The sequence below is a fragment of the Anolis carolinensis genome, unplaced genomic scaffold (assembly GCF_035594765.1).
Source record: "Anolis carolinensis isolate JA03-04 unplaced genomic scaffold, rAnoCar3.1.pri scaffold_19, whole genome shotgun sequence".
NCBI lineage: Eukaryota > Metazoa > Chordata > Lepidosauria > Squamata > Dactyloidae > Anolis > Anolis carolinensis.
The window spans coordinates 2,058,256-2,073,951 of NW_026943829.1; the positions used below are offsets into that span (position 1 = coordinate 2,058,256).

Consider the following 15,696-nt stretch of genomic DNA (forward strand, 5'->3'; position numbering starts at 1 on the left):
AAAAGTCCATGACTGTTTTTTTCATTCTTTCCCTGCTACAGGAACAGTTTTTCCTCAGCTGGCTTTTTATCACTGCTGTTTTGCTGATCTTGGGTGGAGTCTTTTTTTCCATAAAGAACTGGAGATGGGATCCATTTTCCAACTTATTTGTTTCCATTTCTTTTTCCATTCTGGCTGTGTATTAATCAGTTCCTAAAAGGGAAATATTAACATTTTAGTTGGTGTGATCTTGGTACAGCATTTGTGTTTCTCATATGAAAGCTCAAGCTAACCCGGCCTAGGATCCGCTTTTGTTTTCTGCAGACATAACTGATTCTATTAGTGGAAAGGAAATGTTCTGCATCCATTTCTTCTGCACCTACAATATAGGTTCATAGAGTCATAGAATCATAGAGTTGGAAGAGACCTCACGGGCCATCCAGTCCAACTCCCTGCAAGACCTAGGAAAATCTCATTCAAAGCACCCCCGACATATGGCCATCCAGCCTCTGCTTAAAAGCCTCTAAAGAAGGAGCCTCCACCACAGTCCGGGGCAGAGAGTTCCACTGCCAAACAGCTCTCACAGTGAGGAAGTTCTTCCTAATGTTCAGATGGAATCTCCTTTCCTGTAGTTTGAAGCCATTGTTCCACGTCCTAGTCTCCAGGGCAGCAGCAAACAAGCTTGCTCCCTCCTCACGTATTGCTTCCCCTCACATATTTGTACATGGCTATCATGTCTCCTCTCAGCCTTCTCTTCTGCAGGCTAAACATGCCCGGCTCTTTAAGCTGCTCCCCATAGGGATTGTTCTTCAGACCCTTAATCATTTTAGTCGCCGTCCTCTGGACACTTTCCAGCTTGCCAACATCTCCCTTCATCTGCGGTGCCCAGAATTGTGGTCTGACCAAGGCAGACTAGAGGGGTAGCATGACTTCCCTGGATCTAGACGTATACCCCTATTTATGCAGGCCAAAATCCTATTAGCTTTTTTCACCGCTGCTTCACATTGTAGGCTCATGTTTAACTTGTTGTCCATGAGGACTCCAAGATCTTTTTCACAGGTACTGCTGTCGAGCCAGGTGTCCCCCATTCTGTATTTTTGCATTTCATTTTTTTCTGCCTAAGGGAAGTATCTTGCATTTGTCCCTATTGAACTTCATTTTGTTAGTTTCGGCACATATCTCTAATCTGTCAAGATCGTTTTGAATTCTGCTCCTGTCTTCTGGAGTGTTAACTATCCCTCCCAGTCTGGTGTCGTCTGCAAACTTCGTGCCTTCTAACCCTTCATCTAAGTCGTTAATAAAGATGTTGAACAAAACCGGGCTCAGGACGGAACCCTGGGTTCTAGAGAGGTGTAGGAGAACCATTAGATTAGATCTAAGTGTGTATTTTATTTATTGATTCATTGCATTTCTATACCACTTTTCTCACCCCAGTGGGGACTCAAAGCGGTTTCCAACATAATAATGCCAAACATACACGTGAAAACCAAAGCACAATATCTAAACTATAACATATCTCTATGAAATTAAAAACTATTAACCATATTAAAGCATGAGACATAAGCAAATATGTAGACATTAAGACATAGAATTAAAACTTAGTATAAACATTAGAATCACATAATCCAAAATCGTAAACCAAAGCTATTCCACTTGTCAGTTGCGAATATTCCCTCTTCATTTCTTGCACTGCATCACTTTACTGACCAAAGGCTTGGTCCCACAGCTATGTCTTTGCTTTCTTTTTGAAGGCCAAGAGGGAGGGCACTGATTTAATGTCACTGGGGAGGGAGTTCCAAAGCCGAGGGGCCACCACTGAGCAGGCCCTGTCTCTCGTCCCCACCAGTTGTACTTGTGAAGGCAGTGGGACTGAGAGCAGGCCTCCCCAAAAGATCTTAACCTCCGTGATGGTTCATAGAGGGAGATGCATTCAGATAGGTACCGAAACCGTTTAGGTCTTTATAGGCTAAAGCCAGCACTTTGAATTGTGCTCGGTAGCAGACTGGGAGAAGGAGAGAAGAATTGTGGAAGTAGAACTCCTGTTACACATGGCTGGTTTTATTTATTTCCTCTCTCCACTGTGGAGTGGTGGTTTTTGTATTGAACTGTGACTCTGGAGACCAGTGCTTCAAATCCCCTTTCAGCCATGGAAACCCACAGAGTGATCTAAAGCAAATCACAGCCTCAGAGGAAAACAAAGGTAAACCCTTTCTGAACAAATCTAGCTAAAACAACCCTGTCTTAGGGTTGCCATAAGTTAGAAATGACTTACAGGCACAAAACAGCAACAACAAGTTCCAGGAACCTCCAGAGGGACTGCAGGAATTGTAGTCTAAAAAGGATATTTCCCAGCTCTACAACGTAATCTGTTACTGTCTTTTACTCTGTTGATATTCTACAGTATCCAAAAAACTCTGTGCAACTTGAAATGTATTTAAATCCTTTATCTGTTACATAAACGCAGGACTTGAAAAGTAATGATATAATTTGTGTGTTTGCTTTCATTTTTGTTTACAGCAATATGTGAATGATTTATTGGCTTATTGTGAGTAATAACAGCTTGTAAAAGCGTTTTGACAAGGGGACTGGCATAGTGCCACTAGATGAATGGAAGTATTTCAGCTTAACAATAATAAACTGGATTTGAATAGAAAAATGATCCCCAAGGAATTAGAATTAATCACAAAACTTAATAATGGCAATTTTTCAGAGCAGATGGGCATTCCATAACTGGGTTTACAGTCCTAAAACAGTTTTCCAAATGGTATGTTGCAACACAACAGTGTGTCAGCGGCTGTGTGTTGGTGGGTGTGATGTGCAAAACAACTAAAATCTTGAAAATGTATGTTATTTTATTACAAATCATATATATAAATATATAAAAGGTTTTCATGCTATTGTTGTGTCCCCATCCATTTTGTTATTACAATTTACGTACGCATCTGTATCTTTTATAAGGGGTTGTTTTAACCTTTGGTTAGGAGCCACGTGGTGCAATGGGTTAAACCCTTGTGCCAGCTAAACTGCTGACCTGAAGGTTAGAAAGCTCTGGCCTAAAACCTATGACTAGTTTGCTAAAGTAGACTTGTCTTATAAAGATCCCATTGTTTTAATTGGTGCATTCTGGGATTAGCAGTTGTTTTTTGGTTATAGGTATATTTGTTAGATTTTTCTTGTATTATGTTTATTTTTGCCTCAAATGTTTGAATGAGAAGCATTTCGTAAGTAATTAATATTTTGTGTTGAGATATTGAGATACCTTATTTTAAAAACCCGTATTTAATTTATAAACTAAAATTATGATATGATATATAAATTATATTATCTTGAGATGCAACCACATTCTCAAGATAATATAATCTAATCTAATTTAGTCTGTGTTTGCCATAGTTTTTTCTTCTATTTATGGCCAGTTAAAAAAGACTGTTAAATATTTGCTTCAGCAGAGGGCGCCAGAGTAAAATTAAATCACTGTTGTAGTAATAGACTTTTTTAGAAGTCATGCTCCTTGAATAAATTAACGAAATGAACTTACTGTCTTAGCTGCTAGATATTGAATGGCCAAGTGTGTCAATTTAGGCCTGACAAAGAGAGAACCTTTTAACGTGACAAGATACTATGTCAGATCTATTTTGTATGTTTTTGTTGCCAGTTCAACTATTTTGATTCATTTATGTCTGGGTATGATATTGGTTTGTTTCTGTGGTTGCATGCAAGAGCCTGGTTGGCTAGTGATGAATAAACTTGAACCTTGAGATACCTAGATCTCATTTGACTCGAGATGGAAAAATGTCCTAATAGTCAAGAACCATTTTTAATTTTGAAAGATTCCCTGAAAATAGCCTCCTTTTGATCCAGACGTCATCCTCCGTTAGTTTACACAGGATATGGCAAGTTAGGAAAATTAAGCAAAGAAGCTGTTTCAGTGATAACTCTGCGATCATTCCATTATGTCCATAAGATATTTCAAAACAAATTCAAAGTATCGTTCTGCCTTAGAATGGTTCCATTCTTCTTCTGTTACCACAGCATTCTAAAAATTAAGGATATGTCTCTTTTTAAGGCCTCAAGGACTGTTTGGGGGGAGGGTAGCATTCTAAGAACTAGTCACTCCCTCCTCCCTGAATTGTTATGTGCACTCAGATTGACTCCATAATTCAGATTGAATTATCCTAGTGAAGACATCTGCCTTGTGCTTTGCTATTCTGCTGCTGAATACGCATGCCCAGTGTGGAATACATCTCACCATGTTAAATCAGTGGATGTGTCTTTTCATGAGTCATGCCACATTATAACAGGATGTCTACGCCCTACACCACTGGAGAAATTATACTGTTTAGCCTGTATTGCACCACCTGACATCTGCCGGGAAGTAGCAGCCAATAATGAAAGGACCAAGGCATTGACATCTCTGGCTAGTCCTCTGTTCTGATATCAGCCAGCAAGGCAACACCTTAAATCAAGAAACAGCTTTCTGAGATCTACAGAGATACTCACAGGAACATCTCAGCTAGTGACAGTCCAAAAGTGGCAAGTTAATACCCAGAACCTCAATCCATGGCTCATACCAAATGAGTGACTCCTGGGCACACAGAAGGCTGGGTGACTTGGAAGGCACTGGACAGACTGCACCCTGGCACCATGAGATCCAGAGCCAATCTTAAGAAGCGGGGGGTTGGACTAGATGGCCCATGAGGTCTCTTTCAACTCTACTATTCTATGATTCTATGACAGGATATAAATGAATATAATAATAATAATCCCTCGGAGATGAGAGTGTCAATATCAGGAGATGGGAACTGTAGTCCGACACATTTGGGGATGCTTGGAGATCCTGAGCTGGGCTAGATGACCTTTGGGGGCCCTTCTAATTCTATGACTAAGTTGGAGAAAGGGGAACGGAGTCCTCGTTGCCTTGCACTGGACCCAGTGATTTAGGATTTTCTGTAGGATTTCCTTTGGGGCCTGAATACAGAGCATTGGTGAAAGATTTGGGGAGTTATAGTCCCCAAAGGGCACTTTCCTAACCTATTGGAAGGTCTGTCTAGTCTTTGGGGGAAAGGGACCAAAGTGGGACCTTTTCCAGAACGATAGAAACATGCATAGGTCGAAATATTTATACTTTTATTGCACAGATGTGAAATGGCTGGAGTATATAGGGTTGATCACTTGCCGTGAATTCGGGAGGCCATTTTGGCTCAGATGGGTTTTTTGATACGTCCGCACTATTGAAACCGTAAAGGAACCCAATGCAAAACCAGTTGAGCTTGGGCAGGAACAGCTTGCTTGCTTGCTATCCAGGCCGGCAGCCCTAAGAAATAGCTTACGATAGAATTAATTGGATGTGAAAAACTTACTTGAAGGTATTTTGCAGGCATTGGCCTCCATCCCCCAAAGCCAAGCTGCTCAAAGGGTGCGTCGACACCCTGAACATTATTATTATTATTATTATTATTATTATTATTATATGACACAGCAAACAAGATAGATATGCTGGATTTCATTTCACAAAATCATTATGTGAATACAGTATTATTACAGGATTATTATTATTATTATTATTATTTTATTATGACACAGCAAACAGATATGGTGGATTTCATATCACAGAATCACAAGTCGAACACTTCCCAAGTATCTAGGACTGTGTGATGTATTATTATTATTATTATTATTATTATTATTATTATTATTATTATTATGACATAGCAAACAAGATAGACATGCTGGATTTCGTATCACAAAATCACAAGTCGAACACTTCCCAAGTGTCTAGGACTGTGTGATGTATTTTCGGATGATGCGTGCAGATCCCAGCAGGGTGGCCTTTTGCAGTTGGCAGATCGTAATTTTGTCAATGTCTATTGTTTCCAAATGCCGGCTGAGATCTTTTGGCACGACACCCAGTGTACCGATCACCACCGGGACCACCTGCACTGGTTTCTGCCAGAGTATTTGAAGTTCAGTCTTGAGATCCTGATAGCGGCTGAGTTTTTCCTGTTGTTTTTCGTCAATGCGACTGTCACCTGGGATGGCGACATCAATGATCCAAACCTTTTTCTCTTACACAACTGTGAGGTCTGGTGTGTTGTGTTCCAGAACTTTGTCAGTCTGGATTTGGAAGTCCCACAGTATCTTTGCATGCTCATTTTCCAATACTTTTGCAGGTTTGTGATCCCACCAGTTCTTTACTGCTGGGAGGTGGTACTTGAGGCATATTATTATTATTATTATTATTATTATTATTATTATTATTATTATTACTATAGACTTGTCTGTAGACTTGTCCGCAGCTGCATGGCATTATGGTAGACTTCTGCAGAGGAGAGAGGATCCCTTTTCCGGCCCTTTGCTGAACGGAGCAACTGTTGGGCTTCCTTAGTTGGTCTGGAGACAGTTTGTAGGTTGTGTTCAATGCTAATCAAGGTGATTAATTGCAACATTCACACGTACTTCCAACAGACAGAGTTCTTTCTCTCTCCCGCCCTGGACATCATTCCATAGAGATCTATACAAACCCCTCTTGCCTCGTTTCCAACAGGCCTCACAACCTCTGCGGATGCCTGCCATAGATGTGGGCAAAACATCAGGAGAGAATGCTTCTGGAACACAACACACCAGACCTCACAGTTGCTATCTCATCTCCAAAGACGTTGTGATCCGAACCGCAATGTCCAAGATGGAGAAAAAAGAAGAAAGAAAAAATCCCCGTGGGAATCCGAACCCCAATGTCTATCTCTGCATCAAAGACCCCATCCTGCGCCGGCGACAGTTGGCCGGCATGCATCCCGTACAGAGAGAGAGAGACGTTTCACCTGCACCTGTGGCTAATGGCATCTTCAGAGTGGAGTGTAGATATTCCCTGTGGAATAATGTTCAGGATGGGAGAAAGGACCCTTGTGTGTGTGAAGCAAGTGTGGATGTTACAATTGGCAAGGTTGAATAACACTGAGTAGCCATAAAGCTGCAAAGTCAATCAGCGAGGTAGCCTGGCCTCTATTGCCTGGAGGCATCCTCTGTGAAACGATGTCCAGGGTGGGAGAAATAACTTTTGTCTGTGTGAAGCAAGGGTGGATGTTGCAATTGGCAAGCTTGAATAACACGGAGTAGCAACGAAGCTGCAAAGTCAATCAGTGAGGTAGCCTGGCCTCTGTTGCCTGGAGGCATCTCCTGTGAAACGATGTCCAGGGTGGGACAAAGAATCCTTGTCTGTGTGAAGCAAGAGTGAATGTTGCAATTAGCCAGCTTGAATAGCACGGAGTAGCAACGAAGCTGCAAAGTCAATCAGTGAGAGAATCCGCATAGAGGTAGCCTGGCCTCTATTGACTGGAGGCATCTTCTGTGGAATGATGTCCAAGGTGGGAGAAAGAATCCTTGTCTGTGTGAAGCAAGAGTGAATGTTGCAATTAGCACATTTGAACAGCAACGAGTAGCCATGAAGCTGCAAAGTCAATCAGTGAGGGTATCTGTGTAAGGTTAGCCTGGCTGATGTTGCCTGGAGGCATCCTCTGTTTGGGAGGCCCAGCGCCCAGCAAGCAATCAAGTGCCTTTTAACACCTCCCAGACAAAGGATGCCTCCAGGCAATAGAGACCAGGCTATCTGTATGCAGATACCCTCACTGATTGACTTTATTTATTATTTATTGGCTCTATTTCTACCCCGCATTTCTCTGCTCCGAAGGGGACTCAAGTTGGCTTACATGGAGGCAACTATTCAATGCCTTAAAACATATAATACAGACGTTAAAATTAAATAACACTAAAAACTGACATTATTAAACTTTTTAAAAACATTACAATTAAAATCACGCCATCCATAGTCACAATCCAGCCTTTCCATAGTCAATTCCACATTTTCCAGATCGTTTATTGCACTGCCCTGTTCACTAAAAGCCTGATCCCACAGCCAAGTTTTTATCTTTCTTTGCAAGGCCACTCAATGCTATTCAAGCCTGCTAATTGCAAAACATCCACACTTGCTTCAAACAGACAAGGCTTCTTTCATTTATGCACTCCACTTGCTTCACTGCCAGCAGAACCTCTGAAGATGCCATTAGCCACAGGTGCAGGCGAAACGTCAGGAGAGAATGCTGCTGGAACATGGCCATGCAGCCTGGAAGACTCACAGCAAGCCACGAAAGCCTTCGATAACACAAGCTAGAGATTATTTCTATTGTTCAGGACATATATTTATGGGAAGACAATTTCTGCATGAGATTTCCATGATGCAGCCTGAAATAATTTATTTTCCTTGCTGAAAGTACTAGCTCACTTCATGACAGTAATTTTGCATACTTTTTGAAAGAGACAAGCAGATAGCGGTGCATCTGCACATGCCCAGGAACCCTTGATCTTGACAGGCCAGGACTATAGAAAAATCTCATGCATATCTACCTACTTGTCCATTAGAAAAGCATCTCTTGTTAACAGTCATTAAATTTGAACTCTTGAGTTTCTTTGCTCACTGAGTGCAATTTATGCAGGCTTCCAGGTGCGGTTGGACTGCAACTCCCAGGGTGGGAGAAAGAACTCTTGTCTGTTGGAGGCAAATGTGAATGCTGTTATTTGCCACCTTGATTAGCATTGAATGGCCTGCAGTTTCAAGGCCTGGCTGCTTCCTGCCTGGGGGAATCCTGTGTTTCGAGGTGTTAGCTGGCCCTGCTTTTTGAGGTGGCAGCCCAGAAACTCACAACAACCCACCTATGAAAGCCTTTGACAACACATGGCAACATTTTTGAAAATTCACACAGCTTTCCAGAGGAAATAATGAGTAGAATAATACAGTAATTGCATTTTTTTTTACCAATCTGATTTATTTCCAGCCTTAAGACCCATAACATGCTATGCTGAAAATTTTATATATATATATATATATATATATGTGTGTGTGTGTGTGTGTGTGTGTGTGTGTGTGTGTGTGTGTATTATTTTGTATATAATGGACAATATAATTTATAATACAGTAGAGTCTCGCTCATCCAACATAAACGGGCCGGCAGAATGTTGGATAAGCGAATATGTTGGATAATAAGGAGGCATTAAGGAAAAGCCTATTAAACATCAAATTAGGTTATGATTTAACAAATTAAGCACCAAAACATCATGTTAGACAACAAATTTGGCATAAAAAGTAGTTCAATACGCAGTAATGCTATGTAGTAATTACTGTATTTATGAATTTAGCACCAAAATATCATGATATATTGAAAACATTGACTACAAAAATGCGTTGGATAATCCAGAACGTTGGATAAGTGAGACTCTACTGTATATGTATATGTATATATGTATATATGTGTGTATTTTTTGTATATAATGGACAATATAATTTATAATAATATAATCTAATGTATATACATATAATATTGATAGTAATATTGTAATGTAATACAATATAATAACACAATACAATAATATTGATTATATCTATATATATAAAAGAGTAATGGCATCAGGGCAGCGGACCAAACAACAAAACTACAGGCCCCCCAACCTTGAAATTTGACAACACAACCCATCATCCACGCCTCTAGGTTGACACAACAAAAAGAAAAGAAAAATAAAGTCCTAATTACAAGGAGAGGAATTTATCCAATTGCTGTGTCATAATAAAATTATTATTATTATTATTATTATTATTTATTTATTTATTTATTTATTTCTTACCCACCTCTCCATCATCATCATCATCATTATTAAAACTGGCCTATCCCCTCAAATGTGCTGGGGATGATGGGAATGAAGATAAGAATAATAATGAAAATTATTAATATAATAATAATATCATCATCATCCTTCGGAGGTGAGAGTCTTAGTATTAGGAGAAGGGTAGGATATACATGAATATAGTCATCATCATCATCATCATCATCATCATCATCATCATCATTATTAAAACTGGCCTATCCCCTCAAATGTGCTGGGGATGATGGGAATGAATATAATAATAATCATCATCATCATTATTAAAACTGGCTTATCCCATCAAATGTGCTGGGGATGATGGGAATGAAGATAATAATAATGAAAATTATTAAAATAATAATAATAATAATAATAATAATAATAATAATAATCCTTCGGAGGTGAGAGTCTTAGTATTAGGAGAAGGGTAGGATATACATGAATATGATTATTATTACATTATTATTATTATTATTATTATTGAGCCCCCTTGGGGTAGAGAAAGGTGGGATATAAATATGGTAAATAAATCGTCGTCGTTCTTCAAAGGTGAGAATATTATTATTAGGAAAAGGCTAGGATATACATGAAAATAATAATAATAATAATAATAATAATAGAGAAAGGCGGGATATAAATATGGTAAGTAAATAAATCATCATCATCACCATCCTTCAAAGGTGAGAATATTATTATTAGGAAAAGGCTAGGATATACATGAATATAATAATAATAATAATAATAATAATAATAATAATAATAATAATAATAATCCTTCAGAGGCAATAGCTTCATTAGTAGGAGAAGGACTGTGGTGGAGGCTCCTTCTTTGGAGGCTTTTAAGCAGAGGCTGGATGGCCATCTGTCGGGGGTGCTTTGAATGAGATTTCCTGCGTCTTAGCGGGGGGTTGGACTAGATGGCCCATGAGGTCTCTTTCAACTCTACTATTCTATGATTCTATGACAGGTTATAAATGAATATAATAATAATAATCCCTCGGAGATGGGAGTGTCAATATCAGGAGATGGGAACTGTAGTCCGACACATTTGGGGATGCTTGGAGATCCTGAGCTGGGCTAGATGACCTTTGGGGGCCCTTCTAATTCTATGACTAAGTTGGAGAAAGGGGAACGGAGTCCTCGTTGCCTTGCACTGGACCCAGTGATTTAGGATTTTCTGTAGGATTTCCTTTGGGGCCTGAATACCATAGCATAGAATAGCATAGAACTTCAGGTAAATAACATTTTCTTTATAAAATGTGTTTCAGAGAGCAACTTAAAGCTAGTAAAAAGCATTCTTACTTCTTTTGAAAAGTGTATCATCATCCAGAACTTAAACAATGAAGCAATATTGAATATTTTTGCATCCCTCTTATATTTATTTTGTGTAGGAAGAGAGACAGCAGAAAATGTTAAGAGAAGTGAGGAGAGGTAACGTGGCCTCACTGTACTATCAAATGTACTACCATTCCCATTTTGTCATCCATTATTCAGCTATATGTGCATTATAACAACCTCTGTGGCAAGGCAATGTGTACACTATTGCATAGACGTACTCATAGCTTAAAAAGATTGCCTGTCCCAGTTATGTTATTGCAATATCAGCAGGCTTTGGGGAGGTTGTGGTTGGGATTGTATGTGTGTGTGTGTGTGGGGGGGGGGAGTGAGTTTTAAAAGCTATTTTAAGTGTAAAAGGTAAAGGTAAAAGTCCCCTGATATTAAATCTAGCCGTGTCCGACTCTGGGGGTTGGTGCTCATCTCCATTTCTAAGCCAAAGAGCTGGCATTGTCTGTAGATGCCTCCAAGATCATGTGGCCAGCATGACTGCATGGAGCATCATTAAGTGTATTATGTTTTAATCTGTTTTTAACAAAATGTACTCCGGTGCCTCCGGTGGCTCAATGTGTAAAAGCGCTGAGCTGCTGAACTTGCGGTCCAAAAGGTCCCAGGTTCAAATCCGGGGAGCGGAGTGAGCACCCGCTGTTGCTCTAGCTTCTGCCAACCTAGCAGTTCAAAAACATGCCAATGTGAGTAGATCAATAGGCACTGCTCTGGCGGGAAGGTAACGGCGCTCCATGCAGTCATGCTGGCCACATGACCTTGGAGGTGTCTAAGGACAATAACGGCTCTTCGGCTTAGAAATGGAGATGAGCACCAACCCCCAGAGTCGGTCATGACTGGACTTAACGTCAGGGGAAACCTTTACCTTTACCTACTATTAAATTGAGTTTTTTAAAACTTTTGTATTGCACTTTTTAAAACTTGACTAAAGCATGGAATTGTTAGCCACCTTAAGTTCCCCTGAGGATAAAAGCAAGGTATAAAAAAAGTTAAAAACAACAGCAGCAGCAATATGACCTGCATGATTGGCTAGGATCATGTAGTAAAAGAAAATGGGGGGAAACTCTGTTATTTTCAGAAATCGCACTACAGTAACATCAAATCAGAAATGTTAAAGTTGCACATGTGTGAAAGAATGAGTACAAAACAAATTTCTGCCACTCTCTTCATAAGCATACTTGGTGTATATGAGAAGGGGATCACTTTTGACTTTGGAGTTCGGAGTAGTTAGACAAACTTCAGTCATTCGCCTCTCCCTTATCCTAGCTGTTATTTCAGCCTTATTCTCTTTCAGACTATTTGAACCGCTGAGACCACACTGGCCTTGCTGGACCATCACCTCCCCTTCTATGTCACCCACCCCAACCAATTGCAGAGTTCCATGCATGCTCATTGCTGTCACAGGTGCCCAATTCTGACATCAGCAAAATGTGCCTACACAACCAGGAAGGTCAGGGCTAAGCTTCCCATCTTCTTTCTGGTCATGTGGGTTTCTCTGTTGATAGAGCTGTTGCCATCTGCAAGAATAATCCCTCCCCTTTTTCTAACTCTAATAAGCACAGGCAAAAGTTATGGTGTCAGTGTCCCATCTGAACATCAGGCTGGTCCAAATGAGATTCAATCCAGCTGTCTATACTGCCCTGAAGTTGTGGGATACTCCGGAGTTCCCAGAAAGCTTTGGAGTATACCCTGACTTTGCCTGTTTAATCTGGTATATTTATCAGAAGTACAAGAAGTTCATGAAAGCAGCCAGGAATCAACTCATGGTGAGCCCAGGTTTTCATGCGCATGTAGATTTGCTCTACTTTAGAAAACTAACTATTTCTGAAATGGTCAGTGCTATACAACAAATAATCAGGTATCATGAGAGAAAACAAACCTTAATGTGGAAATTACCCTCTGTTTTCTTTCACCAGAATTATGCAACTAATTAACAAGAAAAGAGGTCTTTTGGATCGAGTCAATACGGTAATTCATTGCATGCAACGGCATTTGCCCAAGTTGTGTTATTTCTCAGGTGTTGCTGACCATTAGGTGCCAATGTCCTTGCAGGATCCGTCCCGGCCAGTTACCACACAATTTATATACAATATTTATCATAAAAATTATATATATATATATATACACACACACACTGGTTTTATATATATATAATTTAAAATGTATATATATTATATTTATATATTTAAATTAACATTTACAAGGTCAGAAATCTTAGTACTTCATTTTTTGGCTCAGACTAGGAGCACTACACATTTTTAAGTGGTATTTAAATCCTGGGGCATTTAGTACCTTATCACACAATTATACGTCATTATTATTATTATTATTATTATTATTATTATTATTATTATTCTATTTTACCCTACTTTTTCTCTATCATATCAAAGTGGCCAGCACTAAAAGCTGTAACAACATGTGAATCAACATCTAACACATAATAAATATTAAAATAGAAATAAACAAAATATTTTTAAATATATACAGTAGTTAAAAGCAATAAAATGATTAAACAAATCTATTAAATGACATCAAACACAGCATCCTGGGGCATTTACCGTTTGGTCCAGTTGTTTGGTCTCTGCTCCTCCTTTTTGCTGGTCATTTTCCAGACTCTCTTCGTTCTTTCGGTCACTTTCCTCCTTCAGCCTGGAATCATCTTTCTCCTCTTTGGATGTGAGATCATCCTCTATTTCTTCATTGGTTATCTATAGAAATTAAACAAAATTAGTCCAGCTCAGCCCATAGGACTGGTTTCTCAACCTTTTTCTGACATTAAAGCATAAACTGTACTTGTATAAATAAAGCAGAGGCAAAAAAATAGAGTACAAAAACAGCCATTTAAATAAAATAAAATATTAAAATGCAATTAAAACATTTAACTCCATACATTAGGGTAAATCACGGGAACCATAGGCTTAGCCCGGGCCGTTCCATTAGTCTGTTACACATCTTTCATACCTATTATTGCACCAAATAATAGTTCTCTATTATGCAATGCAGTTTGCCTTTTACCGTGTTTCCCCGAAAATAAGACAGTATCTTATATTAATTTTTTCTCCCAAAGATGTTCTAGGTCTTATTTTCAGGGGATGTCTTATTTTTCCATGAAGAAGAATTCACATTTATTGTTGAACAAAAAAATGAACATTTATTATATACTGTACAGTAGTTGTCATCATAAAACAGCATAACCAGACAAACTGTGAATCCTATCAAGAATTTCTTGTTACTACCAATATTTCCATGTACAGCACTTTATGGTATGTACATTTACTGATCCTGCATGCTCTAGTGTTCTGTTCGGCGGGCATGCTTCTGAACAAAAACTTTGCTAGGTCTTACTTTTGGGGGAGGCCTTATATTAAGCAATTCAGCAAAACCTCCACTAGGTCTTATTTTCTGGTGATGTCTTATTTTAGGGGAAACAGGGTAGTAGTCAATGTTTTTGTAGTCAACGTCTTCAATACATTGCTAGATTGTAAATACGGTAATTACTAGATAACGTTACCGTGTATTGAACTGCTTTTTCTGTCAATTTGCTGCTAAAACAGCAAAAGGATCGCTTAAGACAGGCCTGGGCCAACTTGGGCCCTCCAGGTGTTTTGGACTTCAACTCCCACAATTCCTAACAGCCTACCGGCTGTTAGGAATTGTGGGAGTTGTAGTCCAAAACACCTGGAGGGCCCAAGTTGGCCCAGGCCTATGCTATGATGATGATGCCGGGACACTAGACTCTTATTGATGCCACCAATTGATACACATAAAAGAATAATAATAATATTAATAGTAGTAAACAGTAGGCGTGAGGCCCTGACCAGTTCGAAGGGGTTGCTGAGCTCCTGCCCTTTCCTCCTCCGCCTCCGCCCGGCGCTCCTTCCTTCCTCCTCGTCCTCCATCGGCCTCTTCCTCCGGCAGCGCCTGGCCCCGGGACTCCCCCCCCAGAGCCGGCCCAAGATAATTTTCAAGTGTAAGCAAATAGAAATTTTGGTGCCCCCCCCCACACACACCAAACCACATGAACGGGCCAGCAGAGCATTGGATAAGCAAAAATGTTGGATAATATGAAGGCCAAGTGTGAATAACTGCAGTTGATCACTTTGATTAGCATAGAATAGCCTTGCTAGACATGGTTATGGTTATTGAGCATTATTCCTAGCAGTGCAATAATTGAGGACTTTTTAAGTATTGACCACTGGACTGATTCTGGACTATGATTTTGAACTTATGTGGTTGTAATTGTTGTTTTTAGTAGTTTTTGTTTTAATGTTTGAGTTTAATTGTCATTATATTATTGGAATTTGTATGTCGGCCATTGAATTGTTGCCAGTTGTGAGGCCACCCTGAGTCCTCTTCGGGTGAGAAGGGCGGGACAGAAGTATGGGAAATAAATAAATAAATAAATAGTTAAAAAAAGGACAGTAAAAAAAAGGACAGTAAAAAAGAACACTCAAAAACAGGGGAATTCCAAACATGAAACAATCAGGGCCAGCTAACACCTCTCAACAAAGATATACAAACCCCACTTGCCTAGTTTCCAACACACCTCACAACCTCTGAGGATGCCTGCCTTAGATGTGGCCCTCCTCTGGACACTTTCCAGCATTATTTGGCAGAGAAAGGAGAAAGAATTTGGGCCCTTCCACACAGCTCTATAACTCAGGATATCAAGGCAGGATAACCCACATTACC

At 39.7% G+C, this 15,696-nt stretch overlaps 2 protein-coding genes across 2 annotated transcripts in view; both read right to left on the bottom strand.

The window, feature by feature from the left end:
* LOC134294727 (NF-kappa-B inhibitor zeta-like) overlaps positions 1-15,696 on the bottom strand; it is an 813,925-nt gene that overhangs the window by 66,819 nt on the left and 731,410 nt on the right. The window lies entirely within an intron of this gene.
* The window catches only part of LOC134294730 (Fanconi anemia group A protein-like), a 32,294-nt gene continuing 17,953 nt past the window's right edge, over positions 1,356-15,696 (bottom strand). Inside the window, exons 11-12 of the mRNA XM_062966367.1 lie at positions 13,563-13,712; positions 1,356-7,357 (exon numbers count right to left, since the gene is read on the bottom strand). Coding sequence (XP_062822437.1) covers position 13,712 — 1 coding nt within the window. The 3' untranslated portion in view covers positions 1,356-7,357; positions 13,563-13,711. The remainder of the gene's footprint in view (positions 7,358-13,562; positions 13,713-15,696) is intronic.